Source organism: Caretta caretta, chromosome 6 (genome assembly GCF_965140235.1).
Source record: "Caretta caretta isolate rCarCar2 chromosome 6, rCarCar1.hap1, whole genome shotgun sequence".
Classification (NCBI taxonomy): Eukaryota; Metazoa; Chordata; order Testudines; family Cheloniidae; genus Caretta; species Caretta caretta.
This window is the reverse complement of record NC_134211.1, coordinates 67,765,714-67,790,095: the sequence shown is the minus strand read 5'-3', so window position 1 is coordinate 67,790,095 and position 24,382 is coordinate 67,765,714. Positions and strand designations below refer to the sequence as shown.

At 43.9% G+C, this 24,382-nt stretch overlaps 1 protein-coding gene across 2 annotated transcripts in view; it reads left to right on the top strand.

Moving 5' to 3' along the window:
• The window catches only part of STARD9 (StAR related lipid transfer domain containing 9), a 188,806-nt gene that overhangs the window by 15,328 nt on the left and 149,096 nt on the right, over positions 1-24,382 (top strand). For both annotated transcript variants that reach the window (XM_048854798.2, XM_075129679.1), the window contains exons 2-3: positions 10,606-10,675; positions 16,684-16,800. In XM_048854798.2, coding sequence (XP_048710755.2) covers positions 10,606-10,675; positions 16,684-16,800 — 187 coding nt within the window. The remainder of the gene's footprint in view (positions 1-10,605; positions 10,676-16,683; positions 16,801-24,382) is intronic.

Sequence of the window (24,382 nt, the reverse complement as noted above, 5' to 3'; positions counted from 1 at the left end):
CTTTTAGCATGCCCAGCTTGGAGTATAGTTTAGAGCCTGGATTTCACTGTAATGTGAGCCCTACCCTCACCTGCCTACTTTGTATTGTGGCTGCAGCTGAAGCCTGGATTGCAGAGCTCAGATTTCCATAGTCCTCCAAAGCCACGCCACAGTTGTCTGGGCCTGTGTTTTCGAGTCCTTCTACTTGTTTCCCATTCACCTCCTATGCACTGGAAACTACTGTGACGGCTCTTGTACCCAGGGCTGTGAATCACCTTGTTACCCCCTATTTCCAGTGACAGGAAGTCTTGCCTGTGGTAGCTGGGTGTCAGCTCCCTAACACCACCAGCCTGTTATCCACTCATGCACTCTCCTCCAGACTATGCCAGCCCTGTCTTTGCCTTTCAAGTTAAGAAAAAGTGCACCCCACTCCTCTTAAATTGTTCCCCTGTGATATCTAGTCCCTGACGCTGGCTACTCACACACATCCCAGATCCTCTGCTCCCAAAGGAGCAGCGTACTCCAGTTTGCCAGTTTTATCTTAAATCACTACTCCTGTGTAATCCACTGCACTTGTGAGCATTTTCAATAAAACAAAAGGCTTATAAAGATTTCACTAGAAACGAGAGAGTAATGAAAATTATTACAATACAAAACAAAATTATAAAATGTTAACTGGGATCTACACTTATTGGTAGTTACCTTTCCTGTCTAATAAAGTAGGTTCACCTGTTAAGAGTTCAGTCTGTTATAGAGCTGGCTTCTTTCCCAGTAACTAGGATCCAATCTTTCATGAAACACCCTCACTCTAGAAGGTGTTGCCCCAGTGAATAGATGCGGAGTGTCTTTCTCCACCCTGTGATATAGTGAATCAGTCTTTTGTATTTATTTGGGGACAGGGCAATCCCCCGTCTGTTACAATGTTACTTTTTACCTTTTTTTTTTTTTTTAAAAGTTGTTTTGATTAGTTGCTGTTTTCTTTGATGGTTTAATAGAATCATAGAATATCAGGGTTGGAAGGGACCTCAGGAGGTCATCTAGTCCAACCCCCTGCTCAAAGCAGGACCAATTCCCCAACTAAATCATTCCAGCCAGGGCTTTGTCAAGCCTGATCTTAAAAACCTCAAAGGAAGGAGATTCCACCACCTCCCTAGGTGACGCATCCCAGTGCTTCACCACCCTCCTAGTGAAAAAGTTTTTCCTAATATCCAACCTAAACCTCCCCCACTGCAACTTGAGACCATTACTCCTCGTTCTGTCGTCTGCTACCACTGAGAACAGTCTAGAGCCATCCTCTTTGGAACCCCCTTTCAGGTAGTTGAAAGCAGCTATCAAATCCCCCAACATTCTTCTCTTCTGCAGACTAAACAATCCCAGTTCCCTCAGCCTCTCCTCGTAAGTCGTGTGTTCCAGTCCCCTAATCATTTTTGTTGCCCTCCGCTGGACTCTTTCCAATTTTTCCACATCCTTCTTGTAGTGTGGGGCCCAAAACTGGACACAGTACTCCAGATGAGGCCTCACCAATGTCAGTAGAGGGGAGCAATCACGTCCCTTGATCTGCTGGCAATGCCCCTACTTATACAGCCCAAAATGCCATTAGCCTTCTTGGCAACAAAGGCACACTGTTGACTCATATCCAGCTTCTTGTCCACTGTAACCCCTAGGTCCTTTTCTGCAGAACTGTTGCCTCGCCATTCGGTCCCTAGTCTGTAGCAGTGCATGGGATTCTTCCGTCCTAAGTGCAGGACTCTGCACTTGTCCTTGTTGAACCTCATCAGATTTCTTTTGGCCCAATCCTCCAATTTGTCTGTATATTTTCCTATTGCTTGTTCTGGGATGGGGCCAGGATAATACAATTGAACCTTGTATTACATCTCTGGTTAACGAGGTAGGGATGACAATGCCTTCCTGCTTGAATGGACCATCATTGATTCCTTGGTAATTAACTTTTATTCCAAGACCATTAGGCAAAGCTTTCAATATAATTGTTATTCCTTAAATATTACCCTTACATGCATCTCGCAATAATTGAGTATTTATAAAATACAAGCTTTCAGTAGAGACATCATGTGCTACCTTTCATTGATAAATATCCTTCAAGTGGTAGTGACTAATAAGGTATAGTGAGTTTTTGTCAGGTCTAAGACAGGAGTTACTTGTGAGGAACAGTGACCCCTTTGCCAGCTGGCACCAATGGGCCTGTGTCACAGCTACCCTCCTGCTGCTTTATATAAACCTGGTTGGTGTTTAACTCGTCATTTCACATGGCCTGGACCCTTTTGCACTGCTCGGTGCAGCTCAGCTGCACAGTGAAAGAAGATGCCATCCTAGCAGGCTGCTAGCTGGCCAGAGGATTACGGTAGGGTTCTGGATGCCTTCTGGTGTGAGTAAAGCAAAAAACATGATTTTGGAAGATGCATCTGAAATCAGCGTCTATACAAAATGCTTGAGAATTTTTCATACATGAGATATTCAAGACAGTTGGTGAGTTTCCTGTAGCTTACCAGCTCTCTCCATCTATTGATAGGCTAATTAGCTACCAGGTTTGTCAGAGGGTGGAGATGGATGGCAGGAGAGAGATCACTAGATCATTACCTGTTAGGTTCACTTCCTCTGGGGCACCTGGTGTTCGCCACTGTCAGTAGACAGGATACTGGGCTGCATGGACCTTTGGTCTGACCCAGTATGGCCATTCTTATGTTCTTATGTCACTGGAGGGAACAACTTTTTCATCAGAGATCTCCAAACAATTAACATCCTCCAAAGCTTCCCAGGTCTGATGTAGTGTTAAAACCAATGCTGGTAACAGGCCCCTGGTCTGATTATCTTAGCCCCCCAAACATGCCCTTAATTTTTTTAATTAATTAAATCTGAAATTCATACCATAATATTTATTTCTCCTGCTCATTTTGACCCAACTCCAGAGATAGGCATGCTTTCTGGTTGCTTGTACTGAGTCTGCAAACCAGGAATGTCTTGAATTGAATCCTGGTGAAAGGTCTCTCCTTTAGCCTCACAGATGTTGTGCAGGGTGCAGCACACCACAATAATACAAATGGCACTGGGCACACTGGCATCCAAACAGGTTTGTTGGCCATGCCGTCTTGCCGTCAGCCAAATGTGCACACTGTCACCATCCTGCAAGTGCTCAGTGCGCGGTTAAACCTTCTGCCAGGTTCTCTGATACCAGACTAGGGCTTCGTGAACCAGGGCAGTAGTTGGGTTTCCTAAAATAACAGTGGGCACAAGAATCCTTTTGATAAGCATGTCGTTTGAACAGAAAGGGACCTTATTCTCTCCAAATAAGTAAATGCCAGGTGGTCTCAGCACCGCGATATCATGCACCCTGCTGGTGCATCCAAAGCTGGTGATTGTAAACTTTGCCTTTATGGTCATCCAAGGCCTGCATAATGCTTGAGTGGTATCCTTTGCCATTGACATATTCATGTGCTCCTCATGGTGGGCAAACAATGGGCAAATGGCTGCCATCAGTGGTCCCAGTGCAATTTGGTAACCCTATTCTCTGTCATCCTACTATTATTTCAGGCAATAGTAGGTATGTTCAACACCTGGGGGTAGACCAAAGCAGTCATTGCCTCACAAACCTCTACTACTACTGCAGTACTGACAGTTAACTTGCTACCATCAAACTGAGTAGCTACAGACCTGTAGCAATCTGGTGTCGCCAGTTTCCAGATGGCAATAGCAAATAGCTTCTGGACTGGTATGGCCTCCCTCATTTGTGTGTCCACATGAGGAAGGCCACGAATGCTGTATGAGGAGTTAGCCCCAACCCTTCCACATCAGGAAGTTCTGAAGCCACTGCTGGTCATCCCAGGTCTGTATGATGAGTCCCACCATGCTGTGCTAGTTGTCCTGCACCAGAAGCACCAGTTTGAATGTAAGGAATCTGCAATAATTGTAGCATGCATCCCCCTGTCTTCCCCACTGCCATGTCAGCATCCAGCCTGCATGATCTCCTCCTTACCAAGACCCACTGCTGCCTTCTGAGTGTCACAAACTACAGCTGAAATTCCCTCCATAGTGTCCCATATGCTGTCTCTGCATCCTGGTGCAATAACAGTGCAAACAAAAGCAGGAATAGTTCCAGAACCTGTGCTGGGTTGTTGTCTTGGCACTCTTTGGAACCTACAGAAGGAAGGAGCGTGCAGAGCCAGAAGTGCCTCAGTTAAATGTGTCGGTGGGCTAAGAACTCTTCCACCCAGGTATTTGGGAAGAACAGACAAGTACTCCCACTATACACTCCAAAACCATTCCTATTAGCTCAAGTTAGTGAGGTGCTAAGAATCCTGGGACACACCTCAGAAATCCCAGCATCTAGTGCAGCACCATGTGGATGCACCTATACAGGTATGAGTCAAGAACAGGTAGCTCTGCAATGTGGATGCTTCCAGGTGGGCTTGGCTTACATGGGTGCCCAGACTCAGGTAAACTATTCAGTGAAGACATACCTCCCCAGAGAAGAATGGGCATCAGCCTGGGGGCTCCTTTCTGCTGCATAGGGGTAGCAGCAGGTCCCTTGCTTCCCTCCCGAGCAGCAAGTGTGGCATCAGGGATCCCCTCTTTCACCCCTGAGGTCTGTCTACACAGCAGCTGGGACGTGCAAGTCCCAGTACAGGTAGACAGACATGCTAGCTCCACTGTAGTTGGTGCCTAAGAGTGTGGCCACAAGGGCATCACAAGGGTGATGACCCATGCATTTGTGGCAAGCTGGGGTGTAAACCTACCCTGTACTAGCTGGCCATCCACTAACGGTATGTCTGTACTAGAAACACTACAGTGGCACAGCTGCAGGCTATAGCATAGACACTGACTACAGTGACAGAAGGGATTAGTAAATCAATGAGGTAGTTGCTAGGTCAACAGAAGAATTCCTCCATCAGCCTAGCGGTGTCTACAGTGGTCTCTAGGTCAGCTTGCTTACGTTGCACAGGGTGTGAAATTTTTCACGTCTGGGTGGACACTGCTGCTGCACACTAAACATGCCCTCATGCTCTTTAATCTACTCCCATTTTAAAGCAAAGTGCACTATGGAACTTTTAGTGCGCGGCAGGAGGATCCACATGGACGCTTCGTGTGCAGCAAGCTGGTACGGGGTAGATTTATGCCCCAGCTTCTGCAAACTAAGCATTTGTTTAGACAAGCTCTTTGTATTTATCCCAGCTGCTGGGGTAGTTGGGTGAGTAAGGCCTGCTGCATGTCTCTCCTGCGGCAGAGTCTTCTGCTGAGGTGGTCTTGGTGGGACTGCTAAAGCAGTGGATTTTGGAGTTCACACCCCATGTGGATGGAAGGGGTAGCTCACCCCTCAAAACTATGATATCATGCTCTCTACAGGCACAGGGAGACATCACTGCATTGATTATGCTCAGTTCACATTTTCAAGCTTTTTTCCATTACCATGAGGCTAGATACTTTTTTTTTTTTTTTTAAATGAAAACTGAGGGTCTGATGTAATTACATAACTGTAGGAGCTGGAGGCTTAGACATGAGCCTATAGTCTCTGTGTCTTATTCTAGCCTTGCTCCCACTCTTTTCTGTGTCCTCAGTGTGTAAAATAAACCCTTTTCCCCATGTGCTGGATGTCAGACTAGTGCAAGTTACAGTACTATGCTATTTTCTAGCTAACTTACGCTATCATTTACACTACTGCAGAATTTGACCCTGTGTGTCTTGGTTTGCCCCCGTATCTTCTTATCAGAACTCTACCTACTGATTTGTTAAGCAAATGTTTACCTTATGATCTTATCAGAATCAATAAATTCAGGTGTTTGGTCTGACACAGGGGTGGGCAAACTCTTTGGCCTGAAGGCCACATCAGGGTATGGAAATTATATGGCGGGCCATGAATGCTCACAAAATTGGGGGTAGGGGTATGAGAGGGGGTGAGGGCTTTGTTTGGGGGTGTGGGCTATGGGGTGGGGCCAGAAATGAGTTCAGGGTGCAGGGGGTTGCTCCAGGCTGGGGCAGGAGGTTGGGGTGTGAGGGAGGGGGGTGAGGGCTCCGGCTGGGGGTGTGGGCTCTGGGGTTGGGCTGGGGGTGATGGGTTTGGGGTGCAAGAGGGGGCTCTGGGCTGGGACAAAGGGGTTTGGAGGGCAGGAGGGGGATCAGGGATGGGGCAGACTCTTGGGGCACGGGGTGTGTGTGAAGGTTCTGGCTGGGTGTACGGGCTCGCGTCGGGCTGAGGATGAGGAGTTTGGGGTGCAGGAGGGAGCTCTGGAGGGTGGGAGGGGGATCAGGGATTGGACAGGTTGTTGGGGCACGGGGAATGGTGAGGGCTTTGCCTGGGGGTGCGGGCTCTCGGGTGGGGCCGGGGATGAGGGGTTTGGGGTACAAGAGGGGGCTCTGGGCTGGGATCGAGGGGTTCAGAGGGCAGGAGGGGGATCAGGGCTGGGGTAGAGGATTGGGGTACCTGGGTGGGGGCTCAGAGGTGCAGGCTCAGGGTGGCGTTTACCTCAAGCAGCTCCTGGAAGCATGTCCCCCCTCTGGCTCCTACACAGAAGCGCTGCCCTGTCGGCAGGTGCCACCCCCACAGCTCCCATTGGCCATGCCTCTGCATACTACTTAGGAGCCGGGGGCGGGGATCATGCCAGCTGCTTCCTGGGAGCTGCAAGGAGCAGGGCAAACCCCCAATGAGCAGGTGCTGAGGACCGGATTAGAAGGTCTGATGAGCCAGATGTGGCTTGCAGGCTGTAGTTTGCCCACCCCTAGTCTGACAGATGGCAATTAGACTTGAATCACAGAGTTTTATGTAAACAGTTCTTACTGTAACTAATATATCCATGTTGTATGGTTTTATTTGACATGGTGTGTTGATACTGAAAGCGCTGATCTCAAGCACACGCTTACTATTCAGGTTACTTTGTTTTGTAGTGCAATCTTCTGTAAATATTTTTAAAGTTATTTCCCTCCATCAAATTAACTATAATACTTTTTGCCCATTAAGCTGATTTTAAAAAAAAATCAACTGTAAACTAAAATATAGAGAGAGCTGTTCTTTTTCAGTTTGTCTCCCAATACTTACACTTGGTGCTGGAAGATGGTTTTCATAGGCTATATCTGTGTTAGAAGGGCCCTGCAACAGTTCCCAGAGGCTTTCCTTCGACAGAGTGCTGGGGGAGCATGTGCAGTCGATGCAACTGTTGCACCTTTTAAAGAGGATGAACTGGGCTAGTGAATGGTTGGTAAGAAAGTGATGTGAGCCCCTTGCTTCCCTCGCTGGGATTTCTAGTGTCTCTGATGCTGTGTGATGCTTGTCTTCCCCACATTGTCTTGTGCTCAGAGAGCATAAGGTGCAGGTTTCTGATGTTTGGTTTGCAAAGTGTGGGAGGTTCCCTGTGCCCTCAACTATCACTTCCCTGAATTACTGCACAAGAATAGGAGTACCTGTGGCACCTTAGAGACTAACAAATCTATTTGAGCATAAGCTTTCGTGAGCTACAGCTCACTTCATCGAAAATCTCATGAAAGCTTATGCTCAAATAGATTTGTTAGTCTCAAGGTGCCACAAGTACTCCTTTTCTTTTTGCAAATACAGACTAACACGGCTGCTACTCTGAAACCTGCACGAGAATAGTTAGACTATGGCCCTTAAAGTGCAAATATAAAGAATGTTTTAAAAATTTATTAGAAACTCTTATATTTATAGTATTTTGTACTTCCATGTAGTACCTTTCCTCCAATGATCAGAAAAGTCTTTACAAACATTGAGTTGCAATATCCTTGTGTGTTATGTCTCAGTTTATAGATAAGAGAAAAAACTGAGGCATAGAGAAGTGAAATGATTTGTCGAAGGTTGTGACACAGATCTCTTGCTTGTTCCTCCCATACTTCAGCTATAAGGCATGCTTCCTTTACCAATGTTCATCAGCTTATGCCTAAATAGAAGCATATCATCTGGCAAATGTTTATAGGATTAGACTGCGTGGTGGGTAGAGAAGAGGATTTAGAGTTAAAAGAACTTGAGTTCTGTTCCTGATTGCAAATGACTTGCCATGTAACTTTGGACAAGATTGCTTAACGCATTTGTACTTCAGTTTCTTCATCTGTGGAAAGGGGATAATTACCCACCAATGAAAGGCTCCCACTTTATGTATGCAATATTTATGCACTCTTTCATTTTGAATTTTCTCCTTTGTCCTTTTTTCTTTGTTTTCTTATTTTACTGTAGTTTGAAGAATCTTTATTTGGAAAGAGTAAAATTATCACTTCTGCTTTACCTAAACAGTGTTGCTTTGGTATGGGAGAGTATGTCATGGGTTCCAGCTTACTAGAGAATTTGTCTGTTCTTAGGGCTATATACAACCCATGTGGAATGGGAACAGTGAATTCCACTTATTATTTTGATTACATATTTATATTGCAGCAGTTCCCAGTCAGGATTAGGGTCCTGTAGTCCTGGGCACAGTATAAACACACAGAAAGAAACTGAGGGGCTCCTGCTCTAAGCATAGTTTGTGTAGCTTTTCTGTCCTCCTCACTGTGACGAGGCGTACCAGGTCCTTCATGGGCCTCCTCGTGGAGGCCCTGTGGTCCTACCACACCCTGCCCCAGGAAAGGAACAGCAAAGGCCGGGTCTCCAGGCCTGCCTAGAGAGGCTGCTTAGAAGCAGCCAATTAGAGCCTAACAGGCTCAGATAAAAGGATCTGCAGGGCCTGCGAGCAGCTCAGTTTGTGACTGAGGCTAGATGGCAAAGTAGGGGTTCTGCTCTGGCCACCGGTGTGTGACAGGCTGCACTTACAGCTGTGGGAGAGAGGACCTGAGAACTGTAACCCACCCCAGAAAGGGGGTGCAGCTTGTTTAAAAGCCTGAGACGGGCTAGATTCAAAGGGCCCAGAGACAGGGCTGAAGACGCTAACGAGGACACACGTTACTCCTCGTCAGGGCATAAATTCTCATAGAGAATCTCCTGGAGCCCCCATGCTGCCCTCAACAATCTATTAAAAACTCCAGGGGGGTTGACATTTTTTTTACTGGAGCTCTGTTCTTCTTTGAACCTTCGTTAACCCTGGAAGGGGTTAATAGTTGACTATGTGACTGGGCTGGAGGGCTGAGCCACTAAAGACCTGCCTAGTGAAGTCAACAACCTGCAGGGGGTGCCAGGAGGGTAAGATTGAAGTGCCCCACACAGCCCTTAGAGGCAGAATGCAGGAGAACTGAATGTCCCTGTCACACCCCCTCATTTCTGGGTCTGTTTTTAATTTTTGTCTGCCAGGTCCGTTGGCCTTCATTAAACAAACTTTGTTCTTATAGTCCTTAAGACTGCTAGAAACCCAACAACCATATCTTAAACAGAGCTGGGAACAAACAAGTAGCATTTAGCCTTTCTGTTCCTGTGTCCTTCCACAGTTCTCAAATTATTGCCTGTTATTGGATGTTGTTTCCAAGTGGCATATTATTTAGGTGAATAGCTGGTTAATAGGGTAAAACGGCTTGAGTCTTAGCATAGTTCTCTGGAGACAGCTGAACATCTTTTGAGTAGAGGTAAAAAGAAAAGGAGTACTTGTGGCACCTTAGAGACTAACCAATTTATTTGAGCATGAGCTTTCGTGAGCTACAGCTCACTTCATCGGATGCATACTGTGGAAAATACAGAAGATGTTTGTTTTTATACACACAAATCATGAAAAAAAGGTGTTTATCACTACAATAGGTTTTCTCTCCCCCCACCCCACTCTCCTGTTGGTAATAGCTTATCGAAAGTGATCACTCTCCTTACAATATGTATGATAATCAAGGTGGGCCATTTCCAGCACAAATCCAGGTTCCCCTCCCCCCTTCAAACAAACCCACTCTCCTGTTGGTAATAGCTTATCTAAAGTGATCACTCTACTTACAATGTGTATGATAATCAAGGTGGGCCATTTCTCCTCCCCACCCGCGGCTCCCCAATACCCTCCCTCTGAACTGTGAACCAACATGAGAAGATTGGTTTCTCATTGGCTTCAATGAGAAATCCTACTAGGTGCACAGAAATGGTGATTTCGCTCTAACCCCCACAACCTTTTCAATTCTACAGTAGTAGTAACTTAAGGATGGCAGAAGTTGGATGTACATGAACACAACTCCCATTGAAGTGAATGGGAGTTTTCCTTGAGTATCAAACAGCCGTGTTTGACCCCTAGCAATTTAAACTGTTTATCCCTGATGAAGCATTCTAACCCGTGAGACAAAAAAAGTCCTGAAATGTAATGTAAATGACCTTTTGGACATCGCCGTCAATTTGGGATTGTACGATAAAAATAAAACATAGCGCAATATCTCTCTCAAAGTACAGTTGGCTCAGCTTTTATAAGAACATCTGATCTAAATTCCAAACAGTTTAAAATACTTATTTCCTTAGTTGTGGTTTTTAAGACTTGTGCTGAAACTTTTTCATGAGTCTGGTGCTCTTTGCTACTTTTTCTGACTGTAAAGACACTAGACTACAAAGCTACAATAATTTCTTGCTGCCATGAGGGAGTTTTTATAAGCTGGATTGTCTGTCTGTGTTAGAATTAATCATACAAGTTGCTCTTAATTATAGTAGTGCAAGCCCATAAATCTAATATTTAATAGAAATCTTTAGTCTTTTTCATATTTTAACTGAATTTTTTTATCTGTTTCCAGAGAGAATGCAGAAGGGGGAAGAATAGTTGTAGAAGTTGATGAAAAAGTGGCAAAAGTCAGAAACATAAAGGTAAGTTTGTTTGTTTTTTCTTCTGCTTCTTAAACTCTGATGGTTGTAGAATAATTATGAAATTCTGTGGGAATGTATAGCTGTAATATTATATTACAGGAAAGGAAGGAAATATTAAGAAAGAATCTTTAATTGGCACAGATATGGCATTGTTTTAGAATTGCCATGAACATCTGTGTTTTTGTAAGATAAAGAACATCTAGCTGTGCTTCTCTTACTTTCTGTTTTCTGTATCTATCAAAGCCTCAGTACTGTGGCTGCATGCCATCGTTCAAGCCTGTCAGTAAATTGTTAGTAACAGTAAGATAATCACAAAATCCCAAACGTCTGGATAACTTTCTCTTTCCTTTTCTCTTTTTTTCTCCCACCATTTGCAGTGAGATGTGATTGCAACTAATGTGTGAAATTGAACAAAATGTATTCAGCCACAGTTAAGGCTTTGATGGGTGACTAGGAACACTGAGAATTGATTTACTGCACCCTCCTTCCTTTCCCTTTGGGATTCTTGGAGGCTACCTGCATGGGACATGAGAACCAGAGCTGTGTTTAAGACACTGAGGCTTTTAATGCTGCTAAGCTACTCAGTAAATTAGTAAAATGGGACCAAAGTCTGTGTTTCCATGCTCTTTCCTCTTCAAAAGGCAAATGAATGAAATGTAGAATAATCTAGATAACTGTGGGAATTCTAAAGGACTCATGTTTTCTTGCTTGCTTGTTTGCTTTTTTGTTTATATCTGCATTGTCAGCCCAATTATATTAGATGACTTGTTCAAGAAAATTAGTATTTTAAATTTCTTAAGAGGAAGCTTGGCACAGATGAGATGAATAGACTTACGCCTTTTACCCTCTTGTTCTGGCTGCTAATCTGGGCTCTATCCTGTTAGGATAGCAATTGATAGTGCTCAGCAATGCGAGAGATGCCAGAGGGGGAAGTAACTGCTCACCTGCTGCACATTTCCTTTCTTTATCCATGTATAAATATTATGGCCCCAATTCTGTAAATTGCTCCATATGGGCCAACCTTGAATCAGTTTGGCTCTGTGCAGGTGCAGGGCTCTCCCCATGTGGAACAGTTTGCAGGATTAGGGCCTAGGGACCTATGGAAGTATTTCCTTTTTCAGCACTTTGCACCTAAAGCTTTGCACCTAAAACTGACATAGCAAAAGACGGTCGGACTGTAATTCTAATTTAAATCTTTGAATAACCATTGCTCTTCCACCCTCTAAAATAAAGTCAAATTAAGATTTCCTGGTCTACTTACCTGGGGACACAGGGACCTAGAACTGAAGCAAATTGAGCTAATGTCAGTAGCCTAACATTTGTTTCAACAATAGAGCTTCTGGTACCTTATAAAGATTTGGTTCCCTTCGTCATGCCTATTTGAAAATAGGTGAGAAATTATACTGGTAATTTCATAAGGTAATTAAAGTAAATGTACAGACAGAGCAAATAGGAGGTCACAATAAGATGGCACAAATGTTGAGGAGTTTGCAGAGACCAGGTGTTCTTGGTAGTTTTTCCATTTTAATTGTTTTACTGATGGTTATATGCGTCAAACATATTCCAGAGTCTCCTTACAGTTCTGTCTTCAAGAAGGACCTGAAGTGTGTGTTGCAAGTTTAGAGTCTTAGTGAAAGGATTCCTCTGGAATAAGCCTAGAGCACAGATAGATAGTAAAATGGACGAAAAACTTAGCAGGTTATAATGCTCAGCTAGGCTACAGCATAGTTAACAATCAGTATATTTAGTATTAGGTCATTTTAGAGAGGTTTTCTGTATATATGTTGTGTGCATTTTTGTGTGTCAGAGAAAAGGCAAAAATAGCCTTAAAGCTTAGCATGTACACTCGTAGTAGTCCATGTAAACAACTTCTCTGATACAGAATTATCTGGTGATTTGAGAAGAATATCTTTTTGAAGGCAGAAAATATGCTACAGATCAGACAGGTAATATCACAGCAGTCAGGTTAAGCTAGTAGGCCAGGATTTCCAGAAGTGACTAGAGTGTTTGTGTGCCCAACTTTGAAACAACTGAAAGAGGACGGATGTGCAGCGTGCAGGTGCTCAGCCCTTTCTGAAGCATGCAAGAAAAATGGGAGCTTCCTCACCACCTGCCTCAGTTGTGTGGTGGGTTGTTCCAATGGTCCCTTTTCTCCCCAGCCATTATGCCTTCTGCCCCTTTTGCCTTCTTGGGGGAGTTTCTGACAATCAGGATAGTGTTGTGGGGATCTGGGGATTAACCAAGTCTAGGTTCACTGCTTGGATTTATCAGGCCCATCTGGGAGTCCCTCCCTGAAATGATAGTAACTAGGAAGAAGCAATCTGTAGGCTTCAGATATGCAACTGAACCTAGTTAGACTGAGATTTTGAGAGAGAGCCATGAAAGAAGTACTTTGCTTAGGAACAGAGGGATGGAGGGGCTTGCTTACCAGAAGTCTGGCAGGGAATTCTGGAGCCATAAGAGCTGACCTGCTTATATTTTGTTTGGTATTTCAGACTAAGTTTTATGAAGGGAGAGACATTGCCTTGTCTACATACCAAAGTTTCACTGCTTGTAAATATACCAGTATGTTAAAGTGGTACAACCCCCAATGTGGATACAGTTATCAGTATAAAAGTGCTTTATATATGCCAGCAAGCTATTTTTGTACAAGAAGAGAATAAGCTATAGGTATATAAGGCACCTATACAGCAGCATAACCATTTCCACACTAGGGTTGTACCAGTATAATAACTTAGATTTGAAAAAAACCCAAAACCCAATGTACCCCTAATGAAAATAGTTTTATACCAGTGCACAAACTGTGTAGCTGAAACCTTTATGTTAATAGGTAGCCTGTCACTTTGATTATAAAACTGAATTTTCAGAGATAAAGTATTCATTTTATCTTGTTGCAATAGGCGGTCAGGGCTCCTAGTTAGCCACAATCAGCCACTGCAGAAAACAGTGGAGAGCTCTCTTTTGGGTTACAGCACTTATAAGGCTTCTGAATAAACCTCATTTATTGAAGATAATCCTTTTGAATTAACTGATCAATAGACTAGCTTACATTTTAACACTAGCCAAAGGAAACATCAGCTGGAGTTAATTCAGCATGACTAATTTAGAATCACGTGGGTTTCTCCATACCTGATGTCCTTTTTCATCTAAGGATAAATGTACGGTGTCTCTTTCCCCCCCCCTCCCCACAGAGCAGCAAAACTGCTGTTAGCAAAGAGGCTCTTTTAGATGGCCTTGTATAACAATTTCCCCAGTAATCTCCATAAATTATGAAAATACTTAGCATTTACAGTGCTTTTCATTCATAGATCTTAAAGGTAGCTAAGTGTTATCACCATTTTTCAGCAATAGTGGCTAAGTGGCTTGTTAATGGGAAATTTAGTGTTCTATTTAATAGTGAATTTAACTATTTTCTTTTCTACTTATGCTATTGCCAGATGTCAAGATTGCTAATTCTGTTGTTGCTAATGTCAGTGTTACATATGAACCCACCTATTTCTGGCTCATGTGTGACTCAAGGTTTCCTCCTTTGATTTGGGAAGAGGAAGTGTTTGGGTTTTTGGAAAGTTCCTTGCGCACTTGCTTGGTGCAAACAGAAACATCTTGTTTGGAATCAAACAATGACTTGTGTAGCAAGATCTGTTTGATTTCGGTAACTTCTTGAGTCACCTTTTATGAAAATGATTATTTTTACAAAGCCATAGGCATACATGGCACTTCACAGCTCAAATAAAAAGACAAGCTCCTGCCCTTAAGAGTTTACAGTCATCAATATTAGACCTGATTCTGCAGTCCTCATTCACAGGAGTAGTGTCATTGACTCTTTAATGAAACTTTACGAAATCCTTTAAACAGCTTTTTCTAATATCAAGAGACTGACCCCACCTCCAAACTCTCGCAAGGGGAGGGAAGTGTGTTTAAAAACAGATTTAAAAATTCCAGTAGGGGTTATTCCATTCTTTGCACAGATTAATTTAATGGATAGCATCAGACTTCTTACAATCAGAGATGAAAGCTGAAACCATGAACAAGGTTAAAATATGAATTGTGATAGACCCAGGCCAGTTGGGTACAGAAGAGTAACAGAAGGCAGATATACTGGCTACTGGATTAACAGTTTTCTGTTCCCTGACTGACCAGAGCAGGGGCTGCTCCAGGCTAATGAGAACACCTGACTCCAGTTAACCTGCAAAGAGTCAGGTGAGGCCATTAAGCTAATGTGACCACCTGACTCTAATTAAGGCCCCTCTGATAATATAAAAGGGCTCACTCCAGTCAGGCAGAGAGGAGTTAGGGAGCCAGAGGAGAGGAAGTGTGGCTGAAGGGCTGGTTAATGAAGACACCCTCAAGTCATTGGTAAGGGAGCCCTAAGGTAAGGGAGAAGCAGGAGGGCTGTGGGGAAGTGTCCCAGGGAAATGTAGCAACTGTGGCAGTAAAAGGTTGGCTGCCAACAGCTGCTACCATTAGGGTCCCTGGGCTGGAATAGAGAGCGGACCCGGGTTCCCCCCCCCCCAACCCACCACTACAGAAACACCTCCTGGGAGGAGAAAACAGGCTTCTGTCAGGATAGGAGGCTAAACTGTTTTGGCATAAGGCCATAGGAGCAACAGAAACTGTGGAAATTCTGTCACCAACCTCCATTGCTGGCTTATGATGAAAAGGGCTCAGTAGACTGTATCCCTGGCCCTAGAGAGAGAAGGGCTATGTGGAGGGTTGCAGTGAGCCTCTGAAGCTAGCATAAACCACCTGGAAGCACGGGACCCAAGGGGACAAGGTTGGAGCTCTGCCACAGTATGTATTTATATATTTTTAGAAATGATGTACATTATAAAGTAGCACAGGGAAATTTTATTCTGATTAACTGATGGCTGTTTAAACTAAAACTGTACAGACCAATATTGGGTATGTCTTCACTGCAGGTTAGCCTTGCCCCAACTCACTTCCTCTCCACACACAAACTTCTCACCTGTATTTAGTGGTGCTTTCAACCTGGGCTAATTGGCATGTCTGTGGGTATAGATTAAAACTTTGTAGTGAGGACTCTACGCTAAACCACTCAAAAGTTGATAGCCCTCCAGTGCCTTCCCAAAATTCCCCATGTGTGCCTGGAAGGGGCAGACAAGTTCTTCTACAACTTAATGTGAAAGAATTGTAGAGAAGCTCAGCTTACTGCAGCCCAAAAGAGCCATGGGATATGCCCCTCCAAATTCTAATGACACATACAGATGAGTGTAGCACTAGTGAGGTGGTAGTAATTCGGGTACGGCTTTGCAGTGTGGCTACTCACACGTGGGCTAGGCTAGGTGCTTAGACCTGAATGCCAGTCACCCAAGCTACATTTTTAGTGAAGACATATATCCTAAATGAAATACTTCAGTAACAAAAAGAAGTAGCTCCAGCCTATGCTATGTCTGGAGGGTTTGGTTGTGATTACTGGTTAATCAAAACTCAGGATTTGCTCTGGGCACTTCGTAATCCATAACACACTGAAGGAGGAGAACTGATAAACTGTTAATACAGCAAGGTAAAGAAGGAGAGTAGATAGGGTTGTGGTTAAAGCGTAATACTAGGAGTTGGGAGGTGTGGTTCGTATTTCTGGCTCTACCATAAACATAGTCATTTAACCTCTGGGATTTGGTTTCTCCATCTGTAAAATGGGGATAATGCTTTCCCACCTAAAACGGACGTTGTGAGGATTAACTCAGTAATGCTTGTAAAATGCTTGGAAATCGTTGAATGGAAAACGCTTAAGTGCATTGTACTTTTTTTGAAGTAGGAGAGAAGTGGTGAATGAACTGCTCAGTGAAAGTTTTACTAGCAGCTTTGTGATGGATGCATCCATATTTTTTCTTTGACTTTTGTGCAAGAAAACGAAAACAGCATGAACTTGGAGCCATGAATATTTGTGTTGTGAGAGGGGGAAAAGTATATCCTGGACCAAGTTTTTAAATTATGCTCTTTGGTAATCCTCAAATTCAAGTGCTCTCTCTATCTTCCCCCCTATTCAGGTAGATAATAGGCTTGAGGGCCTGTGGGACACAAGAGAGAAGATTGTGGCTTTTGGCTTTGATTTCTGCTATTGGTCAGTTGATCCTGAAGATCCTAAATATGCATCTCAGGAAATGGTGAGTAATTTTTCAGTTCTCCGTGTGTGTCCTGTTTTGTCCTTTTATTATTGTGTCTGGTGAGGAGGGGAGGATATAAACCCTCAGTAACCAAGTTTGAGATTCTAGTGTTTGATTTATTTTTCCTGGGACCGTCTTTTTCTTATCCTGTTGATGATGTATCAGTACTGTGTGGTAATATCACAGTCCTTTAATTTTAAAATAAAAATACTGGAGTACTCTTTCTACTAGTTGATATACATCATTTTGACTGTGTCATCAGCTTTCTGATAAGCACTCATAACCTGAAAAGACAAGAAGCCTGAGGGACTCCAGTTAAAGCAATGAAAAATAATTGGGAGTCAGATTCTGGAGGGAGAAAATGATGGTGCTCTATATAAGTGCTGACCACAATCCCAAACTTAGTCCACAGAATCAGAGTAGCTTGATGTTTCTTCTGAAATGATCAGCAATGAAGTGAGATTTTAAATGGCAGCATTAAACTTCAATGTTAACACCATATTGTCCTGAACAATACCAGATTAACTCTGAGTTTTTAATTAAAGAGTCAGAAATCTCTCCTTACCAACCAGCACTCTTCCTAGTTTGATAGTCCAAGGTTTGTTTGGTTAAATTCAAAGGTCATAGGGATATGTGTATTAAAAAAAACCCCAAAAATGATGAGGTTCACTTTCTTTTTTTCAGTAACCCAGAAGTTCTTGTAAAATGACAAGTAATTATGGGAAAACAGCCCCTACTTTCTCCAGACATATCCTATCTGTGTGCATTCAGTGTTTTATCTGCTGATAGTGGTGATTTAAAACATGTTTTTACTACTCTTTGCTACTGATAGACTTGGAAGAGCCAACACATCTAAGAGGTTGCTGTATCTATTTGATCTTGTCCATCAGTAGAATTGTTTACTAAATTCCAATCATTATCCCTGTGCAGGCCTGTTGAAGACAATGGAGTCACACAGGTGTCACCGAGGACCAAATTAGCCCTGCAAAACCTGTTTTATTGGTGATGATGTGCACAGTACCTAGCTTTACTCTGAGTCTATGCTGAATTTGCAAGGTAGCAGTTCCAAAAATTATGGATCTGCCAAGGAGAAACCTAGCACAACGGTGGGAGGGGGCTATTGGGTATTTCTTTGCAGCTCCTTGATTCATTGGGTGGCTCTGTGTTGGCTGAAGCTCTAACCCAAATTAGAGCATCCTGACAATTGTGCCAACCTTTGTCAGCTTGCAGTGGTCCCCAAAAAACTGTAATCCAGCTAAGGATAGCCAGAGCGCTATGCCTCTAACATTCTCCCTGACCGCCTGCTACAATCATAGAATTGCAGGACTGGAAGGGACCTTGAGAGGTCATCTAGTCCAGTCCCCTGAACTCATGAGAAGACTAAGTATTATCTAGACCAGTGGTTCTCAACTGAGCTGCTTTCAGGGGGCCATAGGGCCCCACGGCTGAAGCCCGGCACTCCAAGCCCTGGCACCCCATGGGGCTGAAACCAGGAGTGGAGCCGCAGGGTACCCTGAGCCTCAGTGCCTCTCCCTGCCCCCAGAGCTAACATTCCAAGCCCAGCACCCCCCCATGGGTCTGAAGCCAGAAATGTGGGGCTGAAGCCCTGAGCCCTGGCATCCCTGTGGGGCTGAAGGTGGGAGCACAGCCATGGGGCTGAAGCCCAGAGCCCTGGTGCCCCTGTGAGTCTAAAGCCCAGAGTCCTAGCACCCTGCAGGGCAGAAGCCTTACCTCCCCCCAGCCCCGTCACCCTGTGAGGTTGGAGCCCTGAGATCCCCTCCATCCCCAGCACCCCGCGGGACTGAAGCTCTCAGCTCCTCCCCATAGCCCCGTCACCTCTTGCCCGGTGGCTGAGGTTTGGAGCTCTGAGGCCCCCCTCCCACTTTGGCTGAAGCCATGAGCCCTAAGGTTCCCCCCCACTCACTCTTCTCCCCCCCCCCCCCCCGGGCCCTGGAATTGATATAGCATGGGGGCGGGGGCTCAGAAAGATAAGGGTTGAGAACTCCCAATCTAGACCATTCCTAACAGGTGTTTGTCTAACCTGCTCTTAAAAATTTCCAATGACAGAGATTCCACAATCTCCCTAGGCAATTTATTCCAGTAGTTAATCATCCTGACAGTTAGGAAGCTTTTTCTAATGTCCAACCAAACTGTCCTTGCTGCAGTTTAAGCCCATTTTGTCTTGTCCTCAGAAGTTAAGGAGAACAATTGATCTCCCTCCTCCTTGTAACAACCTTTTATGTGCTTGAAAACTGTTATGTCCCCTCTCGGTCTTATTTTTTTAATATTCCCTCATAGGTCATGTTTTCTAGGCCTTTAATCATTTTTGTTGCTCTTCTCTGGACTTTCACCCATTTGTCCACATCTTTCCTGAAACGTGGCGCCCAGAACTGGACACAATACTCCAGCTGAGGCCTGAGTAAAGCGGAAGAATTACTTCTTGTGTCTTGCTTACAACACTCCTGCTAGTACATCCCAGAATGATGTTTGCTTTTTTTGCAACAGTGTTACACGCTTGACTCATATTTAGCTTGTGATTCACTGTGAGCCCCCAATCCCTTTCTGCAGTACTCCTTCCTAGGCAGTCATTTCCCGTTTTGTATGTGTGCAGCTGAAGGTTTCTTCCTAAGTGGGATACTTTGCATATGTCACAATTGAATTTCATCCTATTTACTTCAGATCATTTCTCCAGTTTGTCCAGATCATTTTGAATAGTAATCCTATCTTCCAAAGCTCCTGGTATTGTCCGTGAACTTTATAAGTGTACTCTCTATGCCCTTACCTAAATCATTGGGATTAAGTGGTGAGGTGGAACAAGAGCTGGGTCAGCTGGCCACATGCCACTATTTTCCAGGGTTTTTGCACTGTCAGAGCAGTTTTGAGGGGCAGGAATGCATCAGAGAATCTGACTCTTAATCTTTTTCTGTTTCAATTGAGCACATGATATAGATAAACGGTAAACAAAGAATCCAGGATGCCTTTTTATAAGGTCCCTATTCAGAATAGAGCTGCACTTTAATTATTGTTAAGGGAAGGATTTAAATATGAAGGAATTTAGAACTGATAAGGTGTTATCTGGGTTATAGTCCCCAGATCTGACCCTTGGCAGAGCTGCTTTATTGTGGTGCTCTTAATATATTCTCATATTAGTTCCTAATATAATTAGGGTTGGGAGTCTATCTGTGGACTCATTGAACAAAGAAACTTTGCCCTTACTTGCAAATGGAATGGGAGATGGAGTCAGTCCAACATGCCTTCCCACAGATAGGGAAATTAAGGCATTAAGAGTTCACTTACTCTTTCTCCTGAGTGTCTGGATGTTGAAGGCAGCTACCATTCTGCTCCTAAAGAGGAGAAAGCCCAATCAAAGGTAACTACTGAAAATCTGTACTCAAAGTAGGGCTTTTTGGCAGCCGAGGAAGTGTGGAGGCAGTAAAAGCAAAAGGTCTTCTGCATCTGCCCTTTTCTGTAAAATGGTTAAGTGAACTTTGCTTCTACTTTAAGGATTAAAAATTGATGAGATATGTCTCATTCATCAGTGTCGTTGGTTTTCCTCCTTCAAATTGACCTCTCCAACAATTAAATTGGGCGGGAAGAAGCTTCTTTTCTGTGTGGCTTGCTGCGAACACAGACTTCTGTTTCCTCTCATCTTTATAACAATACAATAAGAAACATTTTCTTGCTCATTTTCTAGCAGAACTGTTATCAGTGTAGTTGGCTTTCCAGCTAGGATGCCTTTGCATAAGCATTGATAAATACAACCCACTATGTCCTCTTTATCTCCTCTTTATCTCACACTTATGAAAGTGTGCCACATGAATTCAGCATTGGCTAGGGCAATAAAGTACTCTTCATTCTTCTAAAACAATATTACAAATAAAGAAAAGTTTAAAATGTACCATAAAGTGGCCTTGTGTAGTCACTGAATGTACCTGATACCCAGAGCTAAAAGGTTGTTGGGTGCTGCTCCATATACCTGTTATGTCATTTGCAAGCCAGTGGAATGTCTGACTTTTAAAAGAACAACACTGTATTTAGAAGCAAGGGAATGCAACATGAAAGGGTTTAAAGATGGGTTGGTGCTCTGAAGGACATGGGACAGTGAGTGATTTTCTGTCACTAATTTCCCCAACACTTTTTTAGGATTTTTATAGCACATGTAATATGTAGTTCATAAGGGGGTGCTGGAGAAATGTGCTTGCTTTTGTGAGTTTCAGACCCCTAATATTGTTTGAATGAAGTTCCTTGTATTTAATTCCATGTTTAAAATCAATACTCTATCACTGAGTACATACAGATTCAGTTTCCGAGCAGCTTCCTTATTTTAGTGATATTATCAGCTACTAAAGGAATTAAATAACACTGACATACAATAAAGCTTTCTTCTAAAGTTTGCCTGCAATCACTGTATTTCCTTACAGTGATGTCTTGTTGTGCCAACTGTTATTGCAGGGGCTTGGTTTATTAGCTGAATGATGAAAATACTCTACCTTCAGGCATCTTTCTTGAGAATACTGTCTCTTAAAAAGCTGTGTCACCTTCTTGTCTTCCGGATGAGATGTCAAAACAAGTTCCTAACAGCTTCTAGCCATTATAGAGATCCAATGGCAATGATAGGAGTAGGGGTATACATCCATGTATCTAGGCCAAATTCCAACTCTTTCAATTTATAATCTGCCTCTATAAATTTCTCCTGCAGTTACCCTTGTATGTGGTATTCATTTCAGGTCCTGTTTTATTAAACAGTTGCTGTGTTGTGCTCCAGAGATGGCTACACTTCATAATATTACTATATATTCCTGTATCGCTTACTTGCTTCACAGGTGGTTTTGAGAGGCTTAAGGTGTGTCTACGCTTCCATCTGGGGTGTGTGATTCCTAGCGTGAGGAGACCTACTCATGCTAGCTTTTATGAAGCTAGTGTGCTAAAAATAGAATGCAGCTGCAGTAGCATGATCTGTAGAAGGGGCTAGCTGCCCCAAGTGCATTCCCATCAGAGATGCTAAGTATGAATTTAAGGTGGCTAGCCCCTCCTCCTACTTTTGCCACATTCTATTTTTAGCATGCTAGCACAGGGTTGGGCAAATTACGGGCCACATCCGGCCCATCAGACCTTTTAATCCAGCCCTCGGCTCCCGCCCAGGAGTGGGGTCAGAGGTTTGCCCCACTCTGCGTGGCCCCAGGGGAGCAGTCAGCATGACACACACCCCCCCTCCGGTTTCTACATAGTATGCAGAGGTGCAGCCAGACGGCTCTGTGTACTGCCCCATCCACAGGCACTGCCCCCATGGCTCCTGGACAATAGGAGCTGTGTGGGCAGCACCTGCGGATGGGGTAGTGCACGCAGATCCGCCTGGTCGCACCTCTGTGTAGGACCCAGAGGGTGGACGTGCTTCCAGGATCTACTTGAGGTAAGCACCGCACAGAGCCTGCATCCCTGAGCCCCCCTGTGCCTCAATCCCCTGCCCCAGCACTGATCTCCCCCCCCAGTCCCCTCAATCCCAGCCCAGAGCCTGCACCCCCAGGTAGAGCCCTCACTCCCCCCCCCCGTAACCCAATAGCCTGCCCCATCCCTGATCCCCTTCCTGCCCTCTGAGCCCCTAGTTCCTGGCCTGGAGCACCCTCTTACACCCCAAACCCCTCATCCTCATCCCCAGCCCCACCCCAGAGCCCGGACCCCCAGCCAGAGCCCTCTCACACATCCCTGTCTCAGCCTAGAGCCCCCTCCCGCACCCTGAACTCCTCCTTTCTAGCCCCTCCCCAGAGCCTGCTCTCCCAGGCAGAGCCCTCACCCCCTCTCGCATCCCTACCACCAATTTCATGAGCATTCATGGCCTGCCATACAATTTCCATACCCTGATGTGGCCCTCAGGCCAAAAAGTGTGCCCACTCCTGCGCTAGCTCGATGAAAGCTAGCTCGGAGGTCTCCTCAAGCTAGGAACTGCCCCCCCAAGCTCCAGGTGTAGACATAATGCTTATGTAAAGTGTTGTCAAAACCTTGGATGACAGTTGGTAGAAAGTGTAATCTTGATATTTGAAAAACACTGTCAGCTGTGTTCCTTTCCTGACTTGCATTTGTTAAACTGTGAACAGTTGCCATCCACAGTAGAATCTTAACCACAGTATTGATTACTCTTAATAAGTTTGTGTTAATGTTCCCTTCATCTTTTTTTAATTTAAGAGATGGGAAAAGTATGGTATATTTTGTTTTGGTGTTTTTTTGTTCCTTGGTTGAGGGGTGAATAGTATAAGCTATTACTGTTTGTAATATGATACATAAACCTGAAGAGATGTTAAATGACACAAGGGAGAAAACACTCAATATCCACATGTCATAAATATAAAGGGAAGAGTAAACACCTTTAAATCCCTCCTAGCCAGAGGAAACACCCTTTCACCTGTAAAGGGTTAAGAAGCTAAGACAACCTTGCTGGCACCTGACCAAAATGACCAATGACGAGACAGGATAGTTTCAAAGCTGGAGGGGGTAGGAGGGGAACAAAGGGTTCTCTGTCTGTGTTGCTTTTGCCCGGACCAGAGCAGGAATGCAGGTCAGAACTCCTGTAAAAAGTCAAAAGAAAAGGAGTACTTGTGGCACCTTAGAGACTAACCAATTTATTTGAGCATAAGCTTTCGTGAGCTACAGCTCACTTCATCGGATGCAAAAAAGTCAATAAGCAATTGAGTTAGATATGCATTAGATTCTGTTTTGTTTAAATGGCTGATAAAATAAGTTGTGCTGAATGGAATGTATATTCCTGTTTTTGTGTCTTTTTGTAACTTAAGGTTTAGCCTAGAGGGATTCTCTATGTTTTGAATCTCATTACCCTGTAAGGTATTTACCATCCTGATTTTACAGAGGTGATTCTTTTACTTTTTCTTTAATTAAAATTCTTCTTTTAAGAACCTGATTGCTTTTTCATTGTTCTTAAGATCCAAGGGTTTGAGTCTGTGTTCACCTATGCAAATTGGTGAGGATTTTTATCAAGCCTTCCCCAGAAAAGGGGGTGTAGGGCTTGGGGGGATTTTGGGGAAAGATGTTTCCAGGTGGGCTCTTTACCTGTTATATTTGTTAGACGCTTGATGGTGGCAGCAATAAAGTCCAGGGACAAAAGGTAAAATAGTTTGTACCTTGGGGAAGTTTTAACCTAAGCCAGTAAAAATAAGCTTAGGAGTTTTTTCATGCAGGTCCCCACATCTGTACCCTAGAGTTCAGAGTGGGGAAGGAACCTTGACACCACATAGCATACTTTATGCACTCATTTAACAAAAAGAAAAATGACATCACATCTGCAAGTGCTTATGCCTTTTAAAAACATGAAATAAGTGTGGTTCTTAAATGTAATTTTGTTTTCAGTATACAGCTCTGTATTTTTATTTTTCAAGGTGCTGTTCAAACAGTAACTATTTTCAGAGCTGAGAATAGAACCCAGTTTTCCTGAGTCGCACTTTTGTGCTCTGACCATAAACTCTTACCTTTCCAAAAGATGGCAAGGTTGCTCATCATTGTCATTCTGAATTAAAAAAAGAACTAACCTTTTATCCATTGAAAGAAGAGCCTATTACTACCATGCTCTCCTGAG